The sequence below is a fragment of the Salmo trutta genome, chromosome 30 (genome assembly GCF_901001165.1).
Source record: "Salmo trutta chromosome 30, fSalTru1.1, whole genome shotgun sequence".
Classification (NCBI taxonomy): Eukaryota; Metazoa; Chordata; class Actinopteri; order Salmoniformes; family Salmonidae; genus Salmo; species Salmo trutta.
In genome coordinates this window covers 16,551,535-16,574,049 of record NC_042986.1, presented here as the reverse complement: position 1 = coordinate 16,574,049, position 22,515 = coordinate 16,551,535, and the positions used below count along the sequence as shown (strand labels likewise).

Here is a 22,515-nt window from a genome sequence, read left to right as displayed (position 1 = left end):
TTTTGTTGTTTTTTAATCAGGGGACTGTGATGTCATCATGGTCTCGTCATAAACAAACTGCACTGTCCAGTGACAGTGTCCACTCCTGCTGGAACTGTTGATCCGAGTTGGCTAACGTTAGCTTGTTGCTGAGGGAGTCTGTCAATCGCTTCTTATCTTGTTCAACGAGTCGTGCCAAATAGTAGCACATGCTACAAATTGATGCCCTGGTAAGTTAAATGTATGCTTGCTACCCTAATTACATGTATTTGGTTTTGGATAGCTAATTACATTTGTTTATCTCGTTAGTTAACGTTAGCCTAGCTAACCAACATTAGCGGTAAACAACAACAAACCCATTGTTGTTTAGGTACCTACTGTAACTAGCTGGCTAATGACTGTCTAGCTAAATAACAACGATGGGGTTTCTTTTAACAGCTAACTAACCACTATTTCTCAAGTGCAGTGCTCTTGAGTAGTTAACTATTTCCAATGTTGTTCGAGAATAGGCTGGACACATTACATTTTTAACAACGCTTTTTAAAAACGAGTTCATTGCATCCGCCGTGAAGCCCAGTTTCTTAATATTACCACCTGTCCCAAGTGCTTGCCGTAGTTTTGAAGTAATCGCAAAAAAACAGGCCTTATTTTTATTTATTTTAGTTCTATTGAGCACTGTGGCACCAACTCGTCTTCCGAACGTTATATTCCCAGCCCATTCTTCTACGTCACAAGGCCTGCTTCTCTATTGTTAATAATGAGACATGCTCACGTTAAACTCTTAGGCATACTTCAAGTAATGTATTATTAACAAGGTTACGGCTACTTAATGAGTAAAACCACTGTTCGCCACGGCACATTTTGTTGTACATTTACATTTACATTTTAGTCATTTAGCAGACGCTCTTATCCAGAGCGACTTACAGTAGTGAATGCATACATTATGACCTACAGTGCTAAACGATGGCTGGCCCAGAGCCGTTAAACATTTTCTGGTCATGGTTAGCCATATTTTCTTTCAGAAAAAGGTGTAAACCTAAACAAAACGCATGTCCCTGTCCTCTTTTTCAAGATGTAGCCGATTTAAACAGCCAGAAGACATTTTTAATTAAGAAATAACATTTTTGACGATTTGTTGTTTCTAAATGGCTGCTGGGTAATTTGATATGCGTCGAAATCTGTTTGTTAATAGGCATCGAGGTTCACGGAGTTGGAAACTAAATGGATAGGTATAGCTCATTGATTTGTAGATCTGATGCAGTTGCTACCTCAGATTGAGCCTAGCAAGTGTCACGAAGGAGTTATGTAGTACCACAGAAGGCCACGGGGAGGCGCAAGAGAGCTTACAACCCAATACTGTTTTTTGCTTTAAAAACCCTAACCCTAGGTATAACCTATTTTAGCCCTAACAATAGGTATAACCTATTTTGGCTTTAACCCTAATTCTTGGGTAGGGAAGCCTAGAACACTTTTTTAAAAACTATTTTTGTAATTATATTATGTTAGTAAATACCATTATAGTACTAAATATCATTTTGATTGTTATTTATTATTGCAAGGCAGAACACTTGATAAACAAGCCACATTTTATTTTTCAAATGTGGTTTGAACTGGATGTGACCTAGTAACCTATATGTGAAAGTCCAGCAATTGTCTGGGATAGGTGGGGCAGATTTGAGACTGATATTAGGAATGAATAAGAAAAATACACCTCATTTCTCAGCTGCTTCACCAATGTACTTTATGTGAATTAATACATTTTAATTGCAAAATATTTCCAATAGATGGCAGCATAAGACCACAACGCTTCAATTATAGGCTATAGCAGCAATATGATTGACATAAAATAGCATGCAACCAAAGACTATATGTCCCATGATTTTCTAAAATGGTCACTCATTACATTACAGGTAGCTATTTATCTTGTATTAGGCCTGTGTTGCTTTTGGGAGAGCAAAACAATAGTGACTGTAGCAGGCATTGAACCCCAGCCGAATAATCAATACACAGGTGCGCTAACCTCAACCTTAGTAGACATACATTATAAAAAAAACTCTGTTAATGTATCATATGATGAGTAAACAGCCTCGGATAGAAAAGATGAGCGCTTCTTCCAGCCCGCCAATTAATTACATCATGCAACCCTCACGGTGAGCAAATTTACCTCAACATGCCCCTCGCTTGCGTGAGAAGGTAGAGTGCTCGCTGCCACTGACAGCACAAGCTTTTGGCGGGGCTTGTTGAGTTTGCTACTTTTGCGAGAAGGCAGAGCGGGTCGATGCTGGTTGACGAATTTGACAATGAATGTACTAGGAAAATATGTTTTTGTCGACCAGAGGCGACTGAATTCATGTTTAGGCTTATTGATAATTGTTACAGGATTGAAGTATAATTTCATAACATGAGCATAAAAACACGTAATAATAAACATGAACCATCATAGTACTTCACAGTAATCTGTTAAATGCCTTATCAGCCCTTCCTCTTGAGTTTGTAGTGTGGAAAGGGACGGATGGGTGACATTATCTGCAAAAGTAACACCCCCTTAACATATAAACACAGACACTGGACACAGACACTAAAAAGTAGCTTTTTTTAAAATGATAAAATCAGCAATTACATTTACATTTTAGTCATTTAGCAGACGCTCTTATCCAGAGCGACTTACAGTAGTGAATGCATACATTTCATTAAAAAAATTCTCGGTACTGGTCCCCCGTGGGAATCGAACCCACAACCCTGGCGTTGCAACACCATGCTCTACCAACTGAGCCACATGGGACTATGAAACATAAACATAGTCCCGTTTAATTAATGAACATGCACCTGTGGAATGGTCATTAAGACACTAACAGCTTACAGACGGTAGGCAATTAAGGTCACAGTTATGAAAACTTAGGACACTAAAGAGGCCTTTCTACTGACTCTGAAAAACACCAAAAGAAAGATGCCCAGGGTCTCTGCTCATCTGCGTGAATGTGCCTTACACGGAACCCAAACCGGCTGCGCGCGTGCGCTATCATGCATCCATTTATTTTGTCCCCCTACACCAACGCGATCACGACACTCAGGTTAAAATATCAAAACAAACTCTGAACCAATGACATTAATTTGGGGACAGGTCGAAAAGCATTAAACGTGTATGGCAATTTAGCTAGCTAGCTTGCACTTGCTAGCTAATTTGTCCTATTTAGCTAGCTTGCTGTTGCTAGCTAATTTGTCCTGGGATAGAAACATTGAGTTGTTATTTTACCTGAAATGCACAAGGTCCTCTACTCCGACAATTAATCCACACATAAAACAGTCAACCGAATCGTTTCTAGTCATTTCTCCACCTTCCAGGCTTTTTCATCTTTGAACTTACAGTGGGGAGAACAAGTATTTGATAACCTGCAAAATCGGCAGTGTTTCCTACTTACAAAGCATGTAGAGGTCTGTAATTTTTATCATAGGTACACTTCAACTGTGAGAGACGGAATCTAAAACAAAAATCCAGAAAATCACATTGTATGATTTTTAAGTAAATAATTTGCATTTTATTGCATGACATAAGTATTTGATACATCAGAAAAGCAGAACTTAATATTTGGTCCAGAAACCTTTGTTTGCAATTACAGAGATCATACGTTTCCTGTAGTTCTTGACCAGGTTTGCACACACTGCAGCAGGGATTTTGGCCCACTCCTCCATACAGACCTTCTCCAGATCCTTCAGGTTTCAGGGCTGTCACTGGGCAATACGGACTTTCAGCTCCCTCCAAAGATTTTCTATTGGGTTCAGGTCTGGAGACTGGCTAGGCCACTCCAGGACCTTGAGATGCTTCTTACGGAGCCACTCCTTAGTTGCCCTAGCTGTGTGTTTCGGGTCGTTGTCATGCTGGAAGACCCATCCACAATGCTCTGACTGAGGGAAGGAGGTTGTTGGCCAAGATCTCGCAATACATGGCCCCATCCATCCTCCCCTCAATACGGTGCAGTCGTCCTGTCCCCTTTGCAGAAAAGTATCCCCAAAGAATGATGTTTCCACCTCCATGCTTCACGGTTGGGATGGTGTTCTTGGGGTTGTACTCATCCTTCTTCTTCCTCCAAACACGGCGAGTGGAGTTTAGACCAAAAAGCTCTATTTTTATCTCAGACCACATGACCTTCTCCCATTCCTCCTCTGGATCATCCAGATGGTCATTGGCAAACTTCAGACGGGCCTGGACATGCGCTGGCTTGAGCAGGGGGACCTTGCGTGCGCTGCAGGATTTTAATCCATGACGGCGTAGTGTGCTACTAATGGTTTTCTTTGAGACTGTGGTCCCAGCTCTCTTCAGGTCATTGACCAGGTCCCGCCGTGTAGTTCTGGGCTGATTCCTCACCTTCCTCATGATCATTGATGCCCCACGAGGTGAGATCTTGCATGGAGCCCCAGACCGAGGGTGATTGACCGTCATCTTGAACTTCTTCCATTTTAATAACAGTTGTTGCCTTCTCACCAAGCTGCTTGCCTATTGTCCTGTAGCCCATCCCAGCCTTGTGCAGGTCTACAATTTTATCCCTGATGTCCTTACGCAGCTCTCTGGTCTTGGCCATTGTGGAGAGGTTGGAGTCTGTTTGATTGAGTGTGTGGACAGGTGTCTTTTATACAGGTAACGAGTTCAAACAGGTGCAGTTAATACAGGTAATGAGTGGAGAACAGGAGGGCTTCTTAAAGAAAAACTAACAGGTCCGTGAGAGCCGGAATTCTTACTGGTTGGTAGGTGATCAAATACTTATGTCATGCAATAAAATGCTAATTAATTACTTAAAAATCATACAATGTGATTTTCTGGATTTTTGTTTTAGATTCCGTCTATCACAGTTGAAGTGTACCTATGATAAAAATTACAGACCTCTACATGCTTTGTAAGTAGGAATACCTGCAAAATCGGCACTGTATCAAATACTTGTTCTCCCCACTGTATATGGTGATTGGTATCTATACTTTCATAGTATTACCACGACAACCGGCAAAACAGTTCGTCTTTCAATCACCCACGTGGGTATAACCAATGAGGAGATGGCACGTGGGTACCTGCTTCTATAAACCAATGAGGAGATGGGAGAGGCAGGACTTGCAGCGCGTCTGCGTCAGAAATAGGAATGACTTCTATTTTAGCCCTTGGCAACGCAGACGCTCGTTGGCGCACGCAATAATTGAATAACATATACTCCTAAATTTATTTTGCGAGCGTTGTGGTCAGCCAATTTTGCATGCTGCAAGGAGGCATGAGGACCGCAGATGTGGCCAGGGCAATAAATTGCAATGTCCGTACTGTGAGACGCCTAAGACAGCGCAACAAGGAGGCAGGACGGACAACTGATCGTCCTCGCAGTGGCAGACCACGTGTAACAACACCTGCACAGGATCGGTACATCCGAACATCACACCTGCGGGACAGGTACAGGATGGCAACAACAACTGCCCGAGTTACACCAGGAACGCACAATCCCTCCATCAGTGCTCAGACTGTCCACAATAGGCTGAGAGAGGCTGGACTGAGGGCTTGTAGGCCTGTTGTAAGGCAGGTCCTCACCAGACATCACTGGCAACAACGTAGCCATGGGCACAAACCCACCGTCGCTGGACCAGACAGGACTGGCAAAAGTGCTCTTCACTGACGAGTCGCGGTTTTGTCTCACCAGGGGGGATGGTCAGATTCGCGTTTATCGTCAAATGAATGAGCGTTACACCGAGGCCTATACTCTGGAGCGGGATCAATTTGGAGGTGGAGGGTCCGTCTTGGTCTGGGGCGGTGTGTCACAGCATCATCGGACTGAGCTTGTTGTCATTGCAGGCAATCTCAACGCTGTCCGTTAGAGAAGACATCCTCCTACCTCATGTGGTACCCTTCCTGCAGGCTCATCCTGACATGACCCTCCAGCATGACAATGCCACCAGCCATGCTGCTCGTTCTGTGTGTAATTTCCTGCAAGACAGGAATGTCAGTGTTCTGCCATGGCCAGCGAAGAGCCCGGATCTCAATTCCATTGAGCATGTCTGGGACCTGTTGTTCAGGGACACATTCCATTTCTGTTAGTCACATGTCTGTGGAACTTGTTCAGTTTATGTCTCAGTTGTTGAATCTTGTTACGTTCATACAAATATTTACACATGTTAAGTTTGCTTAAAATAAACGCAGTTGACAGTGAGAGGACGTTTCTTTTTTTACTGAGTTTAAATCTGGAAGCTCTCAAAAGAGCCTTTGCTTTGCTGAGCAGCTTGTTTTCGTGAGTGTGCTGCCTGCCATCAGAGGAGTCGGTCTGCCGACCTGCCTACCATGTCATCAGAGGAGTAGATCTGTGAATAATGAAAAGTTAATAAATTATTGCCACGCTTTCACATAGAGGCCTAGTTTACATTCTATTCATGTAGCAGATGCTCTTATCCAGAGCGACTAAGGTTAAGTGCCTTGCTCAACAGTACATCGACAGGTTTTTCACCTAGTCCGTTCGGGGATTCGAACGGTTACTGCCCAACGCTCTTAACCACTAGATTACAAACCACAAAATGTTAAACACAAAAAGGCAAATGGTAGTAGGTAAACTGGTTAAATAAAAGACTGTTCTTAGAACTTTGACTGCCATTGTTTTGGGGAAGTAGGGGTATGTATGTATGTCTATTTTGCCAAATATCTCTCAATATTTTGTTTCTTTCAAGTAGGACACCATTTTATTCAGGATAATCTCTTCTTTCTAATTATGTAAGGCTGGGCAGTGTATCTCATTGTCATCGATCGCTAGACCAAAAATAGTCCTTAGCTGCAATTTGTTTCCTACTTCCTCGTAATGCAGATATAGCTCAGTTGACACCATCGAGGTGCGTATGTTTACTTTCTACAAGAGTTGTTTTGGTTTTTTTCAGTTTCGTCCTAATAACAAATTGTAGTGGTAATATGAGAAGGGATACATTTTTTTGTGCCATTTAGGAAAAATTGAATTCTAAGACTAATTCCAGTCAAAATAGGCCCTGCTAATGTTCGATTCAATTAATTTGCTATGGGCTCGTGCTAGTGTTCCAGTTTAGCCAACATTCTATTGCCGTTTTTCAGCCTTGGGTGAGTTTTGACTCGTTCCATTGTCCCACCTATCGATAACTTACCTAGCTACGACTGCAACTAGCCGTTCGCTACATTAACGTTACTAGCTGGTTAACGTTAGCTTCAGCATTTGGAGTTAGAATAACTTTAATAACTAGTTAGCAAGGTAAATCACCATGGTCCATATGTTGTTGTAGATAACTATCTAACTAACAAAGCAAAAAGCTAAAACTATTTATTTATTGTTCTTTCGCTGTGAAAGGCCCCACTTCAACGACACTAAGAATATGTATGTAGCTTCTTTAGACCAATGGACTGTCCCTGTTCTGTTCCAATGTGTTTGGCAATCTGATTCATGGATATGTGGCCCCGTACAGTGGAATGATGTGGCTCCCATACATACAGTGGGGGAAAAAGTATTTGATCCCCTGCTGATTTTGTACGTTTGCCCACTGATAAAGAAAGGATGTCTATAATTTTAATGGTAGGTTTATTTGAACAGTGAGAGACAGAATAACAACAAAAATATCAAGAAAAACACGTCAAAAATGTTATAAACTGATTTGCATTTTAATGAGGGAAACAAGTATTTGACCCCCTCTCAATCAGAAAGATTTCTGGCTCCCAGGTGTCTTTTATACAGGTAACGAGCTGAGATTAGGAGCACACTCTTAAAGGGTGTGCTCCTAACCGCAGCTTGTTACCTGTAAAAAAGACACCTGTCCACAGAAGCAATCAATCAATCAGATTCCAAACTCTCCACCATGGCCAAGACCAAAGAGCTCTCCAAGGATGTCAGGGACAAGATTGTAGACCTACACAAGGCTGGAATGGGCTACAAGACCATCGCCAAGCAGCTTGGTGAGAAGGTGACATTTGGTGTGATTATTCACAAATGGAAGAAACACAAAAGAACTGTCAATATCCCTCGGCCTGGGGCTCCATGGAAGGTCTCACCTCGTGGGGTTGCAATGATCATGAGAACGGTGAGGAATCAGCCCAGAACTACACGGGAGGATCTTGTCAATGATCTCAAGGCAGCTGGGACCATAGTCACCAAGAAAACAATTGTTAACACACTACGCCGTGAAGGACTGAAATCCTGCAGCGCCCGCAAGGTCCCCCTGCTCAAGAATACATATACATGCCCGTCTGAAGTTTGCCAATGAACATCTGAATGACTCAGAGGACAACTGGTGAAAGTGTTGTGGTCAGATGAGACCAAAATGGAGCTCTTTGGCATCAACTCAACTCGCTGTGTTTGGAGGAGGAGGAATGCTGCCTATGACCCCAAGAACACCATCTCCACCGTCAAACATGGAGGTGGAAACATTATGCTTTGGGGGTGTTTTTCTGCTAAGGGGACAGGACAACTTCACCGCATCATTTGACGGGGCCATGTACTGTCAAATCTTGGGTGAGAACCTCCTTCCCTCAGCCAGGGCATTGAAAATGGGTCGTGGATGGGTATTCCAGCATGACAATGACCCAAAACACACGGCCAAGGCAACAAAGTAGTGGCTCAAGAAGAAACACATTAAGGTCCTGGAGTGGCCTAGCCAGTCTCCAGACCTTAATCCCATAGAAAATCTGTGGAGGGAGCTGAAGGTTCGAGTTGCCAAACGTCAGCCTCAACCTTAATGACTTGGAGAAGATCTGCAAAGAGGAGTGGGACAAAATCCCTCCTGAGATGTGTGCAAACCTGGTGGCCAACTACAAGAAACGTCTGACCTCTGTGATTGCCAACAAGGGTTTTGCCATCAAGTAATAAGTCATGTTTTGCAGAGGGGTCAAATACTTATTTCCCTCATTAAAATGCAAATCATTTTATAACATTCTTTACATGCGTTTTTCTGGATTTTTTTGTTGTTATTCTGTCTCTCACTGTTCAAATAAACCTACCATTAAAATTATAGACTGATCATTTCTTTGTCAGTGGGCAAACGTACAAAATCAGCAGGGGATCAAATACTTTTCCCCCCCCACTATACTATGCCCATTGCTTATATGCCACACCTTGAGTTCATTGCTAACTTCTGCACAGAGTTTCCAGTAGGGCAGGTGTATATCTGGCAGGTGTACAATCAGAAAAACATGAAAGGAATAGTTCACCCAAATTACGCAGGTTTTCTTACCCTGTAAACAGTCTATGGACAAGGTATTACAGCAAGCCATGCTTTGGTTTAGTTTCCCTGGCACTGTTTCCAGGTACCAGGGAAAGGTTGGTTCACACACAGGTTGCTAACTATTTCTCACTCAACAGCCAATTTACAGCTATTAAAGCGGTTTTAGGAAGATACACAGCACATCTACAGGGGGACAGTATGGAAAAAAATGTATGAAATGTATGCATTCACTACTGTAAGTCGCTCTGGATAAGAGCGTCTGCTAAATGACTAAAATGTAAAAATGTAAATGTTGTAGAGGACATAAAGTCTGCTTGTAACAGCCAGGAGGTCACAGCAGCACTCTTCATGGATCCGGAGAATGCTTTTGACACTGTTCACCACCACACACTCCAGAGGAAGCTTGAGAAACTAGGCTTTGACAGCATTGCAATCAAGTGGTTCACATCATACTTACAGGGGCGGAGTCAGTACACCAAACTGCAAAACATGCAGTCAGGCCAGGTACCTGTGGTGAATGGAGTACCACAAAAGAGTGTGCTTGGACCCTGCTGTTCTGTATTTATATAAATAACCTTCCATCAGTGCTGGTTAAATGGTGTATACATATACACTACTGATCAAAAGTTTTAGAATACCTACTCATTCAAGGGTTTTTATTTTATTTTTTACATTGTAGAATTATAGCGAAGACATCAAAACAATGAAATAACACATTTGGAATCATGTAGTAACCAAAAAAGTGTTAAACAAATCAAAATAGATTTTATATTTCAGCTTCTTCAAATAGACACCCTTTGCCTTGATGACAGCTTTGCACACTCTTGGAATTCTCTCAACCAGCTTCATGAGGTAGTCACCTGGAATGCATTTCAATTAACAGGTGTTCATTCTTAAAAGTACATTTGTGGAATTTCTTTCCTTCTTAATGTGTTTGAGCCAATCAGTTGTGTTGTGACAAGGTAGGGGTGTATACAGAAGTTAGCCCTATTTGGTAAAAGACCAAGTCCATATTATGGCAAGAACAGCTCAAATAAGCAAAAAGAAACAACAGTCCATCATTACTTTAAGTCACGAAGGTCAGTCAATACAGAACATTTCAAGAACTTTGAAAGTTTCTTCCAAGTGCAGTCGCAAAATCCATCAAGTGCTATGATGAAACTGGCTCTCATGAGGACCGCCACAGAAAAGGAAGACCCAGAGTGACCTCTGCTGCAGAGGATAAGTTCATTAGAGTTACCAGCCTCAGAAATTGCAGCCCACATAAATGCTTCAGAGTTCAAGTAACAGACACATCTCAACATCAACTATTCAGTGGAGACTGTGTGAATCAGGTCTTCATGGTTGAATTGCTGCAAAGAAACCACTACTAAAGGACACCAATAAGAAGAATTGCTTGGGCCAAGAAACACGAGCAATGGACATTAGACCGGTGGACCTGATTCCAACTGCAGTGTCTTTGTGAGACGCGGTGTGGGTGAACAGATCTCCGCATGTCTATTTCCCAACGTAAAGCATGGAGGAGGAGGTGTTATGGTGTGGGGTACATTTCTGGTGACACTGTCTGTGATTTATTTAGAATTCAAGGCACACTTAACTAGCATGGCTACCACAGCATTCTGCAGCAATATGCCATCCCATCTGGTTTGGTCTTAGTGGGACTATCATTTGTTTTTCAACAGGACAATGACACAACACACCTCGAGGCTGTGTAAGGGCTATTTTACCAAGCTGGAGAGTGATGGAGTGCTGCATCAGATGACCTGGCCTCCACAATCCCCCGACCTCAACCAAATTGAGATGGTTTGGGATAAGTCGGACGGCAGAGTGAAGGAAAAGCAGCCAACAAGTGCTCAGCACATGTGGGAACTCCTTCAAGACTGTTGGAAAAGCATTCCTCATTAAGCTGGTTGAGAGAATGCCAAGAATGTGCAAAGCTGTCATCAAGTCAAAGGGTGGCTATTTGAAGAATCTCAAATATAAAATATATTTTGATTTGTTTAACACTTTCTTTGGTTACTACATGATTCCATATGTGTTATTTCATAGGTTTGATGTCTTCACTATTATTCTACAATGTAGAAAATAGTACAAACAAAGAAAAACCCTTGAATGAATAGGTGTTCTAAAACGTTTGACCAGTAGTGTATATGCAGATGACACAGTCCTGTATTACTCAGCTAATACCACCAGGGAGTGTGAGGAGTCAGTGCCAAATGACATCAAGAGGGCAGCAGCTTGGTTTGCTTACAACAAGCTCTACCTACACCCTCAGAAGATCAAGGCAATGCTGTTTGGCAACCCACAAAAGTTGAGATACACAGGCAAAAGTACCACAATAACAGATGGACAAAACATGTATGAACAAGTAAACACTATAAAGTACCTGGGGTTGAAATTGGATCCACAGCTACACTGGACTGAACATGTCATCCTGGTCACAGGGAAACTACTGTCTGGGCTTGGCGCTCTAAAAAGAGCAAGGGACTTCGTCTCCAAGGACATCATCCTGACATTTTACCACACCATGATAACAACTCACCTGGACTAATGTGCCACAGTATGTCTTCCCACCTTACATCAGGGCAATAAGACAGGTCTTAACCAGCTACAGCGTATCATCAATGTGACCGGACAGAGGGGACACATAAAGACAGAGTTTCTTCTGCAAAAAGCTGGAATCAAACCACTGACGGTCAGGATCCGTTACAATACCCTAGTGACAATTTTCAAGGCAACACAGTACAAACTGCCTGAATACATGTCAGACCTATTCAGGTGGGAGTCTCCACCCATCCTCTGGAGCAGCAGTCAAAGCATATGACCAATGGGACCTGCACCTACTGGCACAACCATCAGTTTAAAACATGGCCTTTCAAGGCAGTCTGCAGGTCTTTGCCCCATTGCTCTAGAACAAGCTGGACTTATCCACACGACAGCTAGCTTCCATGTCCGCCTTCAAAAGAGCAGTACATATAGCTGTAATTCAAGTGAGGTTTTGTATTCTGCTGCATATGATGTATGCTGGGATTTTATATGTATGCCAATGGGTATGCTGTATATGTTTTTATTGATTCTATGGAACCCAGGACTCCCTGGAAAATAGTGGCAATTGTTACTGAGTGGACTATCTTGGCTAAATAAATGCTGTCATACCTTGTCTATAGACTGCTTACAGGGTAAGGGAAGCAATATGTGATTTGGGTGAACTATCCCTTTAACATTATATGTAATGTGCTGAAACTCACCCCAGGCTGTTTTGTATGTTTGTTTTTTTGCATGGTTTCCGTAAGGGTGGCAATGTATTTTTTTAGGCTAGATGATGTAGGCCATCAGCATATTATGATAATTTAGGGACCAGTCAACCTGGCTGACAGAACCTATGCTTAATCTTACACTGCTGCTCAAGCTAATCTATAATAGAGTTTAGATGGAGTGTGTTGGCTTTGTGTCAATCATGTTTTAAGGGACCCCTCCTGGTAGAGAATCACTATCCTTGTCTCTTCCCCGGAAACAAAGATGATATAGACTAGCATCATCCACCTGCATGGTTTATGAAAATGGCAATTAACCAAAACTTACTGTGGGTCAGCTATGCAAATGTTAACTGAATACCATCTATTGAATTTCACATTTGCTTGTTTCTATTTGCATTATCCCGTAATTGTTCCCCAGAGTGGTAAACTTGGCATGCAAGTGGATGGTTAATACATTTCTCTTTGTAAAGATAGCCTAATGCAGGGATCATCAACCAGAAACATAATTACAAATAACTTGTAGACCGAAAATTGACCGCAAGATATGTTTGAGTAAAACATAATTTCAAAGCTTGCTTACATTTGTATTCGACCACGTGTCTTGGGAATACTTGGGAACGTGGGAATACTTGAACGGATTTGTTAAATGAATATCACTTGGAGCTGATTTCCTGGTGTTTTTACAGTATTTTATGTCCAACAATGAAAATTCCACACAGAAAAATGTTATATAAATGTTTTATTGCAAAATAAAACCACCCGCGGGCCGCCAGTTTGGGAACAATGGCCAATGCCTTGGTGCAGTCACACAACGCCTTTTCTTTGTAACTCTGCATGATAGTTCTCATTAAAAAAGTTTAGACTCCCAAAGGAAATCCAGGGGGAAAATGTTGATCCCCAAAAAGTAAAAAAGAGCTGAACACTAGACAGTGCAATGTGCATTCAATAAAATTAACAGGATGTAGATATTCCTTGTGTTTATGGCTTGCCCTTGTTCTATTTGCCGAGTGTTTGTTTATGCAAACAGGCATGTTAAAACACAGCACCTGTTCATGTGTGCACAGTCCACACACACATTTTTCGCTACTGCCTTGAACTCATTGAACTCAGCTGAACACCTACAGCGCTGTGCCTTTTCTGCCAAGGTAAGGGTAGTGTATTGTAAAGACGTGCAGATTAGTTGTATGGATATTTTGGCTAGAACCCATTCTCGTTTGTGATTGTTATAATTTGACATTTCTATAACTCGTGTTCTGTAATACAGATTAATGAGAGAAATAAAGAACTATGGTAGGCTGCATCTATGAATCAGTGTTGAAATGCATCGTTTCATTGGTGTATCTAGGCCTGTGTTTTCTGTACTGAAAGTTGAAGTAGGTATTCAGAGGATTCACGTCTGCCCTAAAAAACCTAGTTTGTGTTGCTGTCTGCTGTGCTAGCAGTACTGGATCCGACAGATCGGGTATGCTGACGGACACAACAGGATGAAACACGTGCACAAATACACCCATGGCTGCCGTAGCCTAAAATAATCAGAAATCAGCCTTGCTGTGGAATGAAAAGGCTAATAGGTACAGAAGTCCGACTTAATACACAATACAAGACGTAGGGATAGTCAATGAGGGGCTATCAGTTCCATGAAAATAATGAACGACGTAGAAGGTGTGTTCCAATCCAGGCACAAAGCGCTAGTGGAGTGGATCTGACCTTTCACGGAGTTGCATTATTTTTCAGAGAACGCATAGAGCCCAGAGTTGATTATCCATTTTATACCATGGCTATAATTTAACACATTTGCCAATAGAAATGTGTTCATTTGCCGGTAAAAATGTGTACAACATCCACTGAAGTAGCTAGCAAGTTTACTAGATAGCTACAGTAGTTGCCGTGGTAACGAAACAGATTTGCTAGTTTAGCTAACCAAACCATAAATCCTAGCTTGCTATTATGAACATCTAATTCAACGATACCAATACTGTTTTCAGTTCGACTATTGCTTTCAATAGCAGCTCAAATAAAACGTGAAAAATGAACTGTAGCCATTTGAATTCTACCGTGCAATGGAGTATTAAACAATGCCATGGTGTAATTAAGCATTAAGGCAGGAGGGATGTGGTATATATGGCCTTATGCACGATGGACACAACCCGTAGACTTGGGTATACAGTCTGATAGACCACGGCTGTCAGACAATCAGCATTCAAGGCTCGAACCACCCAGTTTATAATGTATATTACAGTTGGGTAGCCTATAGTACCCTATATATACAAACGTATGTGGACACCCCTTCAAATTAGTGGAATAGGCTATTTCAGTCACACCCATTGCTGACGGGTGTATAAAATCGAGCACACAGCAATGCAATCCCCATAGACAAACATTGGCAGTAGAAGGGCCTTATGAAAAGCTCAGTAACTTTCAATGTGGCACCGTCATAGGATGCCACCTATCCAACAAGTCAGTTCGTCAAATTTCTGCCCTGCTAGAGCCACCCCGGTCAACTGTAAGTCCTGTCGTTGTGAAGTGGAAGTGGAAACCTCTAAGAGCAACAACGGCTCAGCCAACAAGTGGTAGGCCACACAAGCTCACAGAACGGAACCGCATAGAGTGTAAAAATAATCACGCCAAGCCACGTCAGCACAAGAACTGTTTGTTGGAAGCTTCATGAAATGGGTTTCCATGGCTGAGCAGCTGCACACAAACCTAAGATCACCATGCGCAATACCAAGCGTCGGCTGGAGTGGTGTAAAGCTCGCCACCATTGGACTCTGGAGCAGTGGAAACGCATTCCCTGAAGTGATAAATCGCTCTTCACCATCTGGCAGTCCAACAGATGAGTCCGGGTTTGGCGGATGCCAGGAGAACGCTACCTGCCCCAATGCATAGTGCCAACTGTAAAGTTTGGTGGAGGAGGAATAATGAATGGTCTGAGGCTGTTTTTCATAGTTCGGGTATGGCCCCTTAGTTCCAGTGAAGGGAAATCCTAATGCTACAGCATACAGTGAAATTCGAGACAATTCCGTGCTTCCAACTTTGTGGTAACAGTTTGGGGAAGGCCCTTTCCCGTTTCAGCATGACAATGCCCCCGTGCACACAGCGAGGTCCAAACAGAAATCGTTTGTTGAGATCGGTGTAGAAGAACTTAACCTCACTAATGCTCTTGTGGCTGAATGGAAGAAAGTCCCCGCAGTAATATTACAACATCTAGTGGAAAGCCTTCCCAGAAGAGTGGAGGCTGTCATAGCAACAAAGGGGGGAACCAACTCCAAATTAATGCCCAGGATTTTGGTATGAAATGTTCGACAAGCAGGTGTCCACATACTTTTGGTCATGTAGTGTATGTAGATGAGCCTAAATATATTCAGGAAATGTATTTCAGTTTTTAGCAGTTGTGGACATTTGAATCTTCCCAGTTCAGAGCTTGTTTGTCTTCAGATTGTCTGTTGGTGTTTATGTTCGCTGTGTTGCTTTTGAGTCGAACGCTCCCCCAGCTGTATACACATGGCCCTCCCTTTAATGCAGTATTGTACTACCTGCCAGATCTGTTTATCGCACCTCCTGGTTAATGTTAAATTGCTCCAGAAGGACAACGTGTTTGCTCATAAACACCAACCCATGGCCCCTTTATTTACCGTAGCCATGGTAGCAATCAGCTACTTAACAAATATCTCTTACTCCTTCTGGCAGGGTAGATGGTTTATCTTGGCAAGAGGGAAACTGTTGTCTTGTAACCTTGTCTCTCTCTGCTCACCTGCAACCTTAGTGAATGTTTCTTGGATAAGATCAGTAAGAAATTGTACCGTGTGCATATGGAATTGTTCAAAATAAATGTAGCATAAAATCAGTGTTGTGGAGAGACATTGTGAATTTACATGAAGTAACCCATTTTTCATCCTATATCCGGCTTCTGATTTTAGAGCTCTGTTGTTCTTGTTCTTTTCTCAGGTCAGTGAGTCCAGATGCATGAGTCTGGGTCAGAGCAGACAACCTGCACCAGTCCAGCCAATCAGACAGAGAATGGGGACAGTGCTGAAAGGGACGATTGGCTGAGCACTCATACTCCAACTCCAGAGGGTTCCGGGGCTGACAGCCAGCAGCAAAACCAGGTTACCAAACTTATTTTATAAGGTGTGGCACATGCTTACTTTCCACGACTAAAGGATGTGTGTTCTCAAATTAGCAAATTTAGCATATTTCTTTGTTTGTATGGTGGGTAGGCTAGCTAAACTGAGCTCTGAGCCAACGGCAGTGCAGATAGACTGCAGAGGCACTTTGTGATTGGTGAAGGAGGAAGGATCTCTGTTATTGGCTAGTTTTGTTTATGCACACAAGCACTCTGTCAGATTGCCAGACAGCCTAACGTTGTGCACGGCTTGCTTCTCTCGGTCTCTTTCCATCCTGCGTCTCTCTGACTGCCAAAGACAACCACTGTAAATGGAGTTGATCAGGTTTGTCAGCTTGATTGTCATTTCAGCAACTAGCCTATTTCTACATTTAGATAGATAATACTTGTTTCTTTGTTTACTGGTAGGTACATTGGTTGAATTTGCTTGATGGAAACGGCTATGTTAAATGTTAAAATGCAACACTCTTTGTCACTTATATATATGTTGCTAACTAAGGACCTAGCTAGTAATTTTGACTGTGTTAGTCAGAATGATTGTGCATGTGTTACTGCTCAGTGACCTAACATATTTATAATGTAATTGTGCCATATAATCCGAGGTTATTTGCTTAAATCATATGAACATTTCCATGGCTCTTTATTGCCTCTTTCAAGCATTTTCCCTACTCTGGTGTTGTAGTTTATATTCCATTTGTGCATTGATGGTTGGGGTTTGGGTGTGTTGTTTGTTGCCTTTGGTTACTTATGGTTTGTTACATCTCAGCTCAGAGAAAGATTAAGTATAAGGGTCTGTTATATGAAAAGTATGATCATATTTTCCGGGTTTCAGAAAGGCATGTATCTTGTGTTTGGCAACAGTAGTCTTAGAACACAGACCTCAATATGAAGACTAGCCCAGTGTTTATACTGTCCTTCATGGGTATGTGGGTTTCTGTCCTCGACAATAACAATAACAAAAGATGTTTGTCATCGACAATAACAAAAGATGGTTGTCATCGACAATAACAAAAGATGTTTGGACTTGTCTGCCCTGCCGTCATGGAAACAAGGATTAGGCTAGGCGCAGGGTTTTGTTTTGTTGATGGTGTGCATACAAACGAAGATGGCCCATTCCCATGCCATATGTACAGCGACTAACTGGCACTATCTGGCTCTCTAAAGGTTTTTTTCTGTAATGCAGATGTTCAAGTCCAGCTGATGCAATTAGTTTACATTCTGCTTTAAGTCATGTAAAGCCATAGGTCTAATATATAGTATAGGTCTATAAGGACCTTGGTGAACACTGAGCACCTGTGCCAGAGCACGTTTAGTCAGTGTGGGAAAGGGCGTTCTCCACTGTAATCCATCCACTGTTATTGTTAGCCTAGAGCCTCTGTGACATTCTCCAGCCGTTTGTTTACTGGATCCCAAACAGAGCCAGTCTTAGTGGGAACTGTTTGTTTGTGGTTCAGACCTTAATTAAAATGCAATGCAGAGTTCTGTTTTTGCAGAACTTGCCCTGCATCCCTGGCTTTGTATTCATTATTTATATATCGATTCAGCTTTAATTATTCTGTTTATGTTTACTGTAAACATCCCCAGAGCTGTGAGTGTAAGGCGGAGAGGGAGTGGTAATTGCTGGATGCCTAGCGGAGGCTGTTTCTATATTTTTTTGGTCTTCCAAAAACACTTTTTAATGGTGTTGTTGGCATTGTTTTTCTGTTATTTTCAGGCTAGACTAGGTCTAATCTGTGCTCAACTTGTGTTGTTGGCAGGTTCCAGTCTCAGTGTCTATGATGACACCTCCGGTGGAGACTCTTCAGCAGACACTGCAGCAGGTCCTCAATCCACAGCAAATCCAGGCCCTGCTCCAGCAGCAAAAAGCACTCATGTTACACCAGGTAATCACATCATTCTCACCACACTGTCTTAATCTACATTTATATGCTTTATTGTGTAATTCTTTAATTGTAATATTATCAGCAGCACTTTTTAGTTTGTTTCTCTGTATTGTCACCTATTTATTTTTTCCCATGAGGATCTTAGTAAGATACTGATGGCTTGAAAGTGAGAGCTGTATTTCCTCATGACCTTCCATTAACTCAACATTTCTTCTACAGCAACACATACAGGATCTCTGCAAGAAACAGCAGGACCAGTTCAACGCCCAGCTCCTACAGCAGAAGCATGATGAGAAGTCAGAGCAAGAGGTAGGCCGGCCTACATATCTTTTGTCAAATGTCTGTATTTTACCTTCAACCAAATGTTCCAAAGCACTATATCAAATCCATGTATTATTCTTCTTCTTCTTATTATAATAGTATATTATTTGGGGCTGGGAATGGCCAGGGACCTCATGCTATGATATTATCACGATACTTGGGTGCCGATACGATATGTATTGCAAATCAATACTGTGATTTGCGATTTAATATGGTGATTAAATTACCATTCCAGGGTCCAAACATATTGCTCACCATGTTTGTGCTGCAGAGGGGGAAGAGAGAGACGTGATAACTAGTGTTGATCAGTCATGTAAATAAAAGGGCTGAAAACAAATTAGCTCCCTATTAAAAAGACGGAAAAATACTGTAGTTTTGATGCAGGTACAGCCAACTAGCGCAAAATAATATTGCGATATTGTCAACGATACAACATATCGTCAAATTATATCTGGATACGTAACTGTATCGATCCCCCCCTCCCTTATCACAGCAGCTAACAGCTCAGCACATGGTCATCCAACAGCAGTTCTTGCAAGTCCAACAGCAGCACCTCCTCAGCCTCCAGAGACAGGGTCTCCTGTCTGTCCTGCCCTCCATGAGCCCCTCTACAGCTCAGGGTAAGTGTCTACCACCAAGCCCCTACCTTTTTAATCTATTCTTAGCTTGTTGTTGTTCTCCTCCACCATGGCTGCTTGCAGCTATACTTGTTGTTGTTGTTGTTGTTGTTGGGCTAACATATTTAATTTATTCTGCAGAATGAATTAATATGATATGTACTTGTGTATTTCTCTGAGGTTTAGTGAAAGGGTGTGAGTATAGTACTAGCCTGCCCTCTGGTGGTGAGTATCCAGCCACTTTTCAGAAGAACCTGCTCCACAGCCAGCAGTCCACCACGAATGGGAATCATAAATCACAGCCCCTAAAGAAGAAAGACAGGTGATTAGCCATTCTAGAACAGTGTTTATTCATTATCATCTGACCAACCTCTTCCTGAAGGGTAAAATTGAAGATGTGTCTCTCTGCAGTGGTCCTGTGGATGATCACACACAAAACACTCACCCTCTCTATGGACACGGCATGTGCAAATGGTCTGGCTGTGAGGCTGTCTTTGGAGACTTTCAGGCTTTTCTCGAGTGAGTTTCTCCTCATCTATTAATTTTCTCAGAGAGACAAATGAAAGTCCGTCTCTTAATGTAATAACAACACTGCGTTGTAGTGGCTAAGGCAGCTTTCCGCACCTTTTTGATTCAGAGGGGTTGGGTTAAATGTGGAAGACACATTTCAGTTGAATGTATTCTGTTGTACAACTGACTAGGTATCCCCCTTTCCCTTTCTGAATGTTATCTTGACTTATCATGGGAATGTGTTTTTCTCCCAGACATCTGAACAGTGAACATACACTGGATGACAAGAGTACAGCACAGTGTCGAGTGCAGATGCAGGTTGTTCAGCAGCTAGAGCTGCAGGTACAGCTGACATTTGCTTAAATAAAGCTATTCATTGTACAGGATCGACTTTACATTACATCTTTTGTTTTTTTTAATCTTCTCCTCAATGCAGTTGAAAAAGGACAGAGAACGTCTGCAAGCCATGATGTCTCACCTCAAATCCTCTGAGCAAATGTCAAAACCAGCAACACCAACGGTAAGTCTGTGGAGTATTAGTGGCCATGTATTTAATTCAAATCAGGTTACCAACAGTCAGACAAGTATTAGCCACAATGGTAGAATAATCACTTTCAATTTTGCATTCCCTACAGCTGTGTTCTCTGTACTGAGTTTAAATTAATCATTACTTTTGATTTTTCAGGTGGATCTTATGCCCAACGTTGCCTTCTCCCAGGTGACATTTCCCAAGGTGCTTCCTCCCATGAGCTTGTCTCAAAGTGCCACTGCTCCTTCCACACCCCTGACACCTCCCCCGACCTCCTCTATCATCACTCCCAACACCCTGCTCACTGTGAGCCCTGGGAGGAGACGGTACTCAGACAAGTTCAGCAAGAGCATGAATCAAGGTGAGTTAGCAGTGGGATGCTGAATCTAATGAGGGTGGTGGGCTACTGTTATGCCTTTAATGTTTTATCTATTTGTTTGGCTTTAAGCATTGATTTTATTCAAATACGCTTTTCTTTTAACAGATATTGTTCAGAATAAAGAGTTCTACGTCAGTACGGAAGTTAGACCTCCATTTACATATGCAGCCCTAATAAGACAGGTAAGGAATACATGAATTTTATTTCACCCTGGTTTACCCTCTGACTAAATGTTAGCTATACCAGTTGTTTTGTTCCTCAAATACTGTAAGAAGTGCTGTTTATCATTTGCTAATTGTATTTCTTTGTGTTTGCATTATTCAGGCAATATTTGAATCACCCTATAAGCAGCTGACACTAAATGAAATCTACAATTGGTTCACACAAACGTTTGCATATTTCAGACGCAATGCAGCAACATGGAAGGTATTTGGCTATGCCAATTTATGGGGTTATTTAAATGTATATGAATATCCTTGTGCTATGTTTAGTTGCTATGCCATCAATGGAGGCTGCTGTAGGGAGGACGACTCATAAGAATGGCTGGAATGGAGTCAATGAAATGGTATCAAATGCATCAAAGATGTGGTTTCCATGTGGTTGATACCACTCCATGACAGCCATTATTATGAGCTGTCCTCCCCTCAGCTGTATGCCATATTCATGGGTCTTTAGAAATGTTCAATGGTATTAGAACAACTCTTATGGAAGAATGTTCTTGTCCTTACCTTGAAGCTGTGTGTGGTGTTAATACTGTATGTTCTTCTTCGTGACTCTGCAGAACGCAGTGAGACACAACCTCAGCCTCCACAAGTGTTTTGTGCGAGTGGAGAATGTAAAAGGAGCTGTGTGGACAGTTGATGAGATGGAGTTCCAGAGGAGAAGGCCCCAGAAGCCTGCTGGTGAAGGGTACATTTAACATGCTCGGTCTCTTCAGTAAAGCTCCCTGTATGTCTCTGTTTCTTAACATGTTAAACCTGCATTCCTGTTGGTGTTATACTTGTAGAAACCATGTAATTAATATAACAATGTCTTGTGAGGATATTATGTTTTTCCTCTATTTCCCAGTCAGTGTTTTTGTTAAATTAAAGTGTGTTTGTGTAACTGCAGATCATTCAGAAGAGAGAACACTGGCCATGGTCACAGCTCAGCTTCCCTTACTCCTAAGGTAAGTACACGCAATACTCTTCAGATTACTTTAATTGAGTGCTAAACCTTTTATTTTTGTCATTATGCTATAAACCTATGGCGTGTGTCTTTTCAGGCTGAATGGCTAGATAGTAGTATACCTCCATTCAACCCAGCTTCTATAGGTGCTCCCTCTCTGAGCTCTCTGCCCTATATGTTCCAGCAGGAGGAGATGAATGCAACTCTCTGGTATGGGAATGGGTCCTACAGTGACAGCAGTGAAGAGCAGTACCCTATGCACCCCCTGTGAGTGTTTCATCACCATTTAAAAACTAGATCTGGTTCTCAGTTTCACAAGTCACCATAAGTGTCTTTTCTCCTCATCATGACTTTTCTTCTCAGCGTTAAAGAAGAGCTAATGGACGAGGAGGCATATGAGAATGTGCCCCATGACTGTTCTGAGACTGAGAGCTCTGATGAACACAGCTCAGAGGTGGACCAAGACGAAGACGGCGGTAGCCCAGAAAGACCCAACCTGCAGCTGGCTCATGTGCCTTCGCAATGAAAGAGAGAATGCATTCCAAACTGTCAATCTTCACT

The 22,515-nt window shown here is 42.2% G+C and overlaps 1 protein-coding gene across 10 annotated transcripts; it reads left to right on the top strand.

Moving 5' to 3' along the window:
* Nucleotides 1-68: 68 nt before the first annotated feature.
* LOC115168123 (forkhead box protein P1-B) lies at nt 69-22,482 on the top strand. Of its 10 annotated transcripts, none has more exons than XM_029723068.1 (16): nt 69-209; nt 16,371-16,531; nt 18,306-18,431; nt 18,651-18,740; nt 19,249-19,372; nt 19,556-19,691; nt 19,781-19,888; nt 20,134-20,221; nt 20,316-20,399; nt 20,565-20,769; nt 20,893-20,969; nt 21,112-21,213; nt 21,569-21,696; nt 21,898-21,955; nt 22,052-22,221; nt 22,318-22,482. In XM_029723068.1, exons 2-16 carry the CDS (start codon nt 16,385-16,387, stop codon nt 22,478-22,480), a joined length of 1,806 nt encoding a protein of 601 aa, XP_029578928.1. In that variant the 5' UTR covers nt 69-209; nt 16,371-16,384; the 3' UTR covers nt 22,481-22,482. The 10 variants fall into 10 exon arrangements, with proteins under 10 accessions (XP_029578928.1, XP_029578926.1, XP_029578927.1 ...); XM_029723066.1 differs by having other exon boundaries at nt 19,550-19,691; XM_029723067.1 differs by having other exon boundaries at nt 19,246-19,372.
* The last annotated feature ends 33 nt before the right edge of the window (nt 22,483-22,515 follow it).

Bases quoted from the DNA above. Each gene is read 5' to 3' on its own strand.
- LOC115168123 (XM_029723062.1), top strand. From the start codon at position 16,385: ATGCATGAGTCTGGGTCAGAGCAGACAACCTGCACCAGTCCAGCCAAT. The intron at 19,373-19,549 runs GTAAGTGTCTAC...TATTTCTCTGAG, and splicing joins GAGCCCCTCTACAGCTCAGG to GTTTAGTGAAAGGGTGTGAG. The intron at 21,214-21,568 runs GTATTTGGCTAT...GTGACTCTGCAG, and splicing joins GCAATGCAGCAACATGGAAG to AACGCAGTGAGACACAACCT.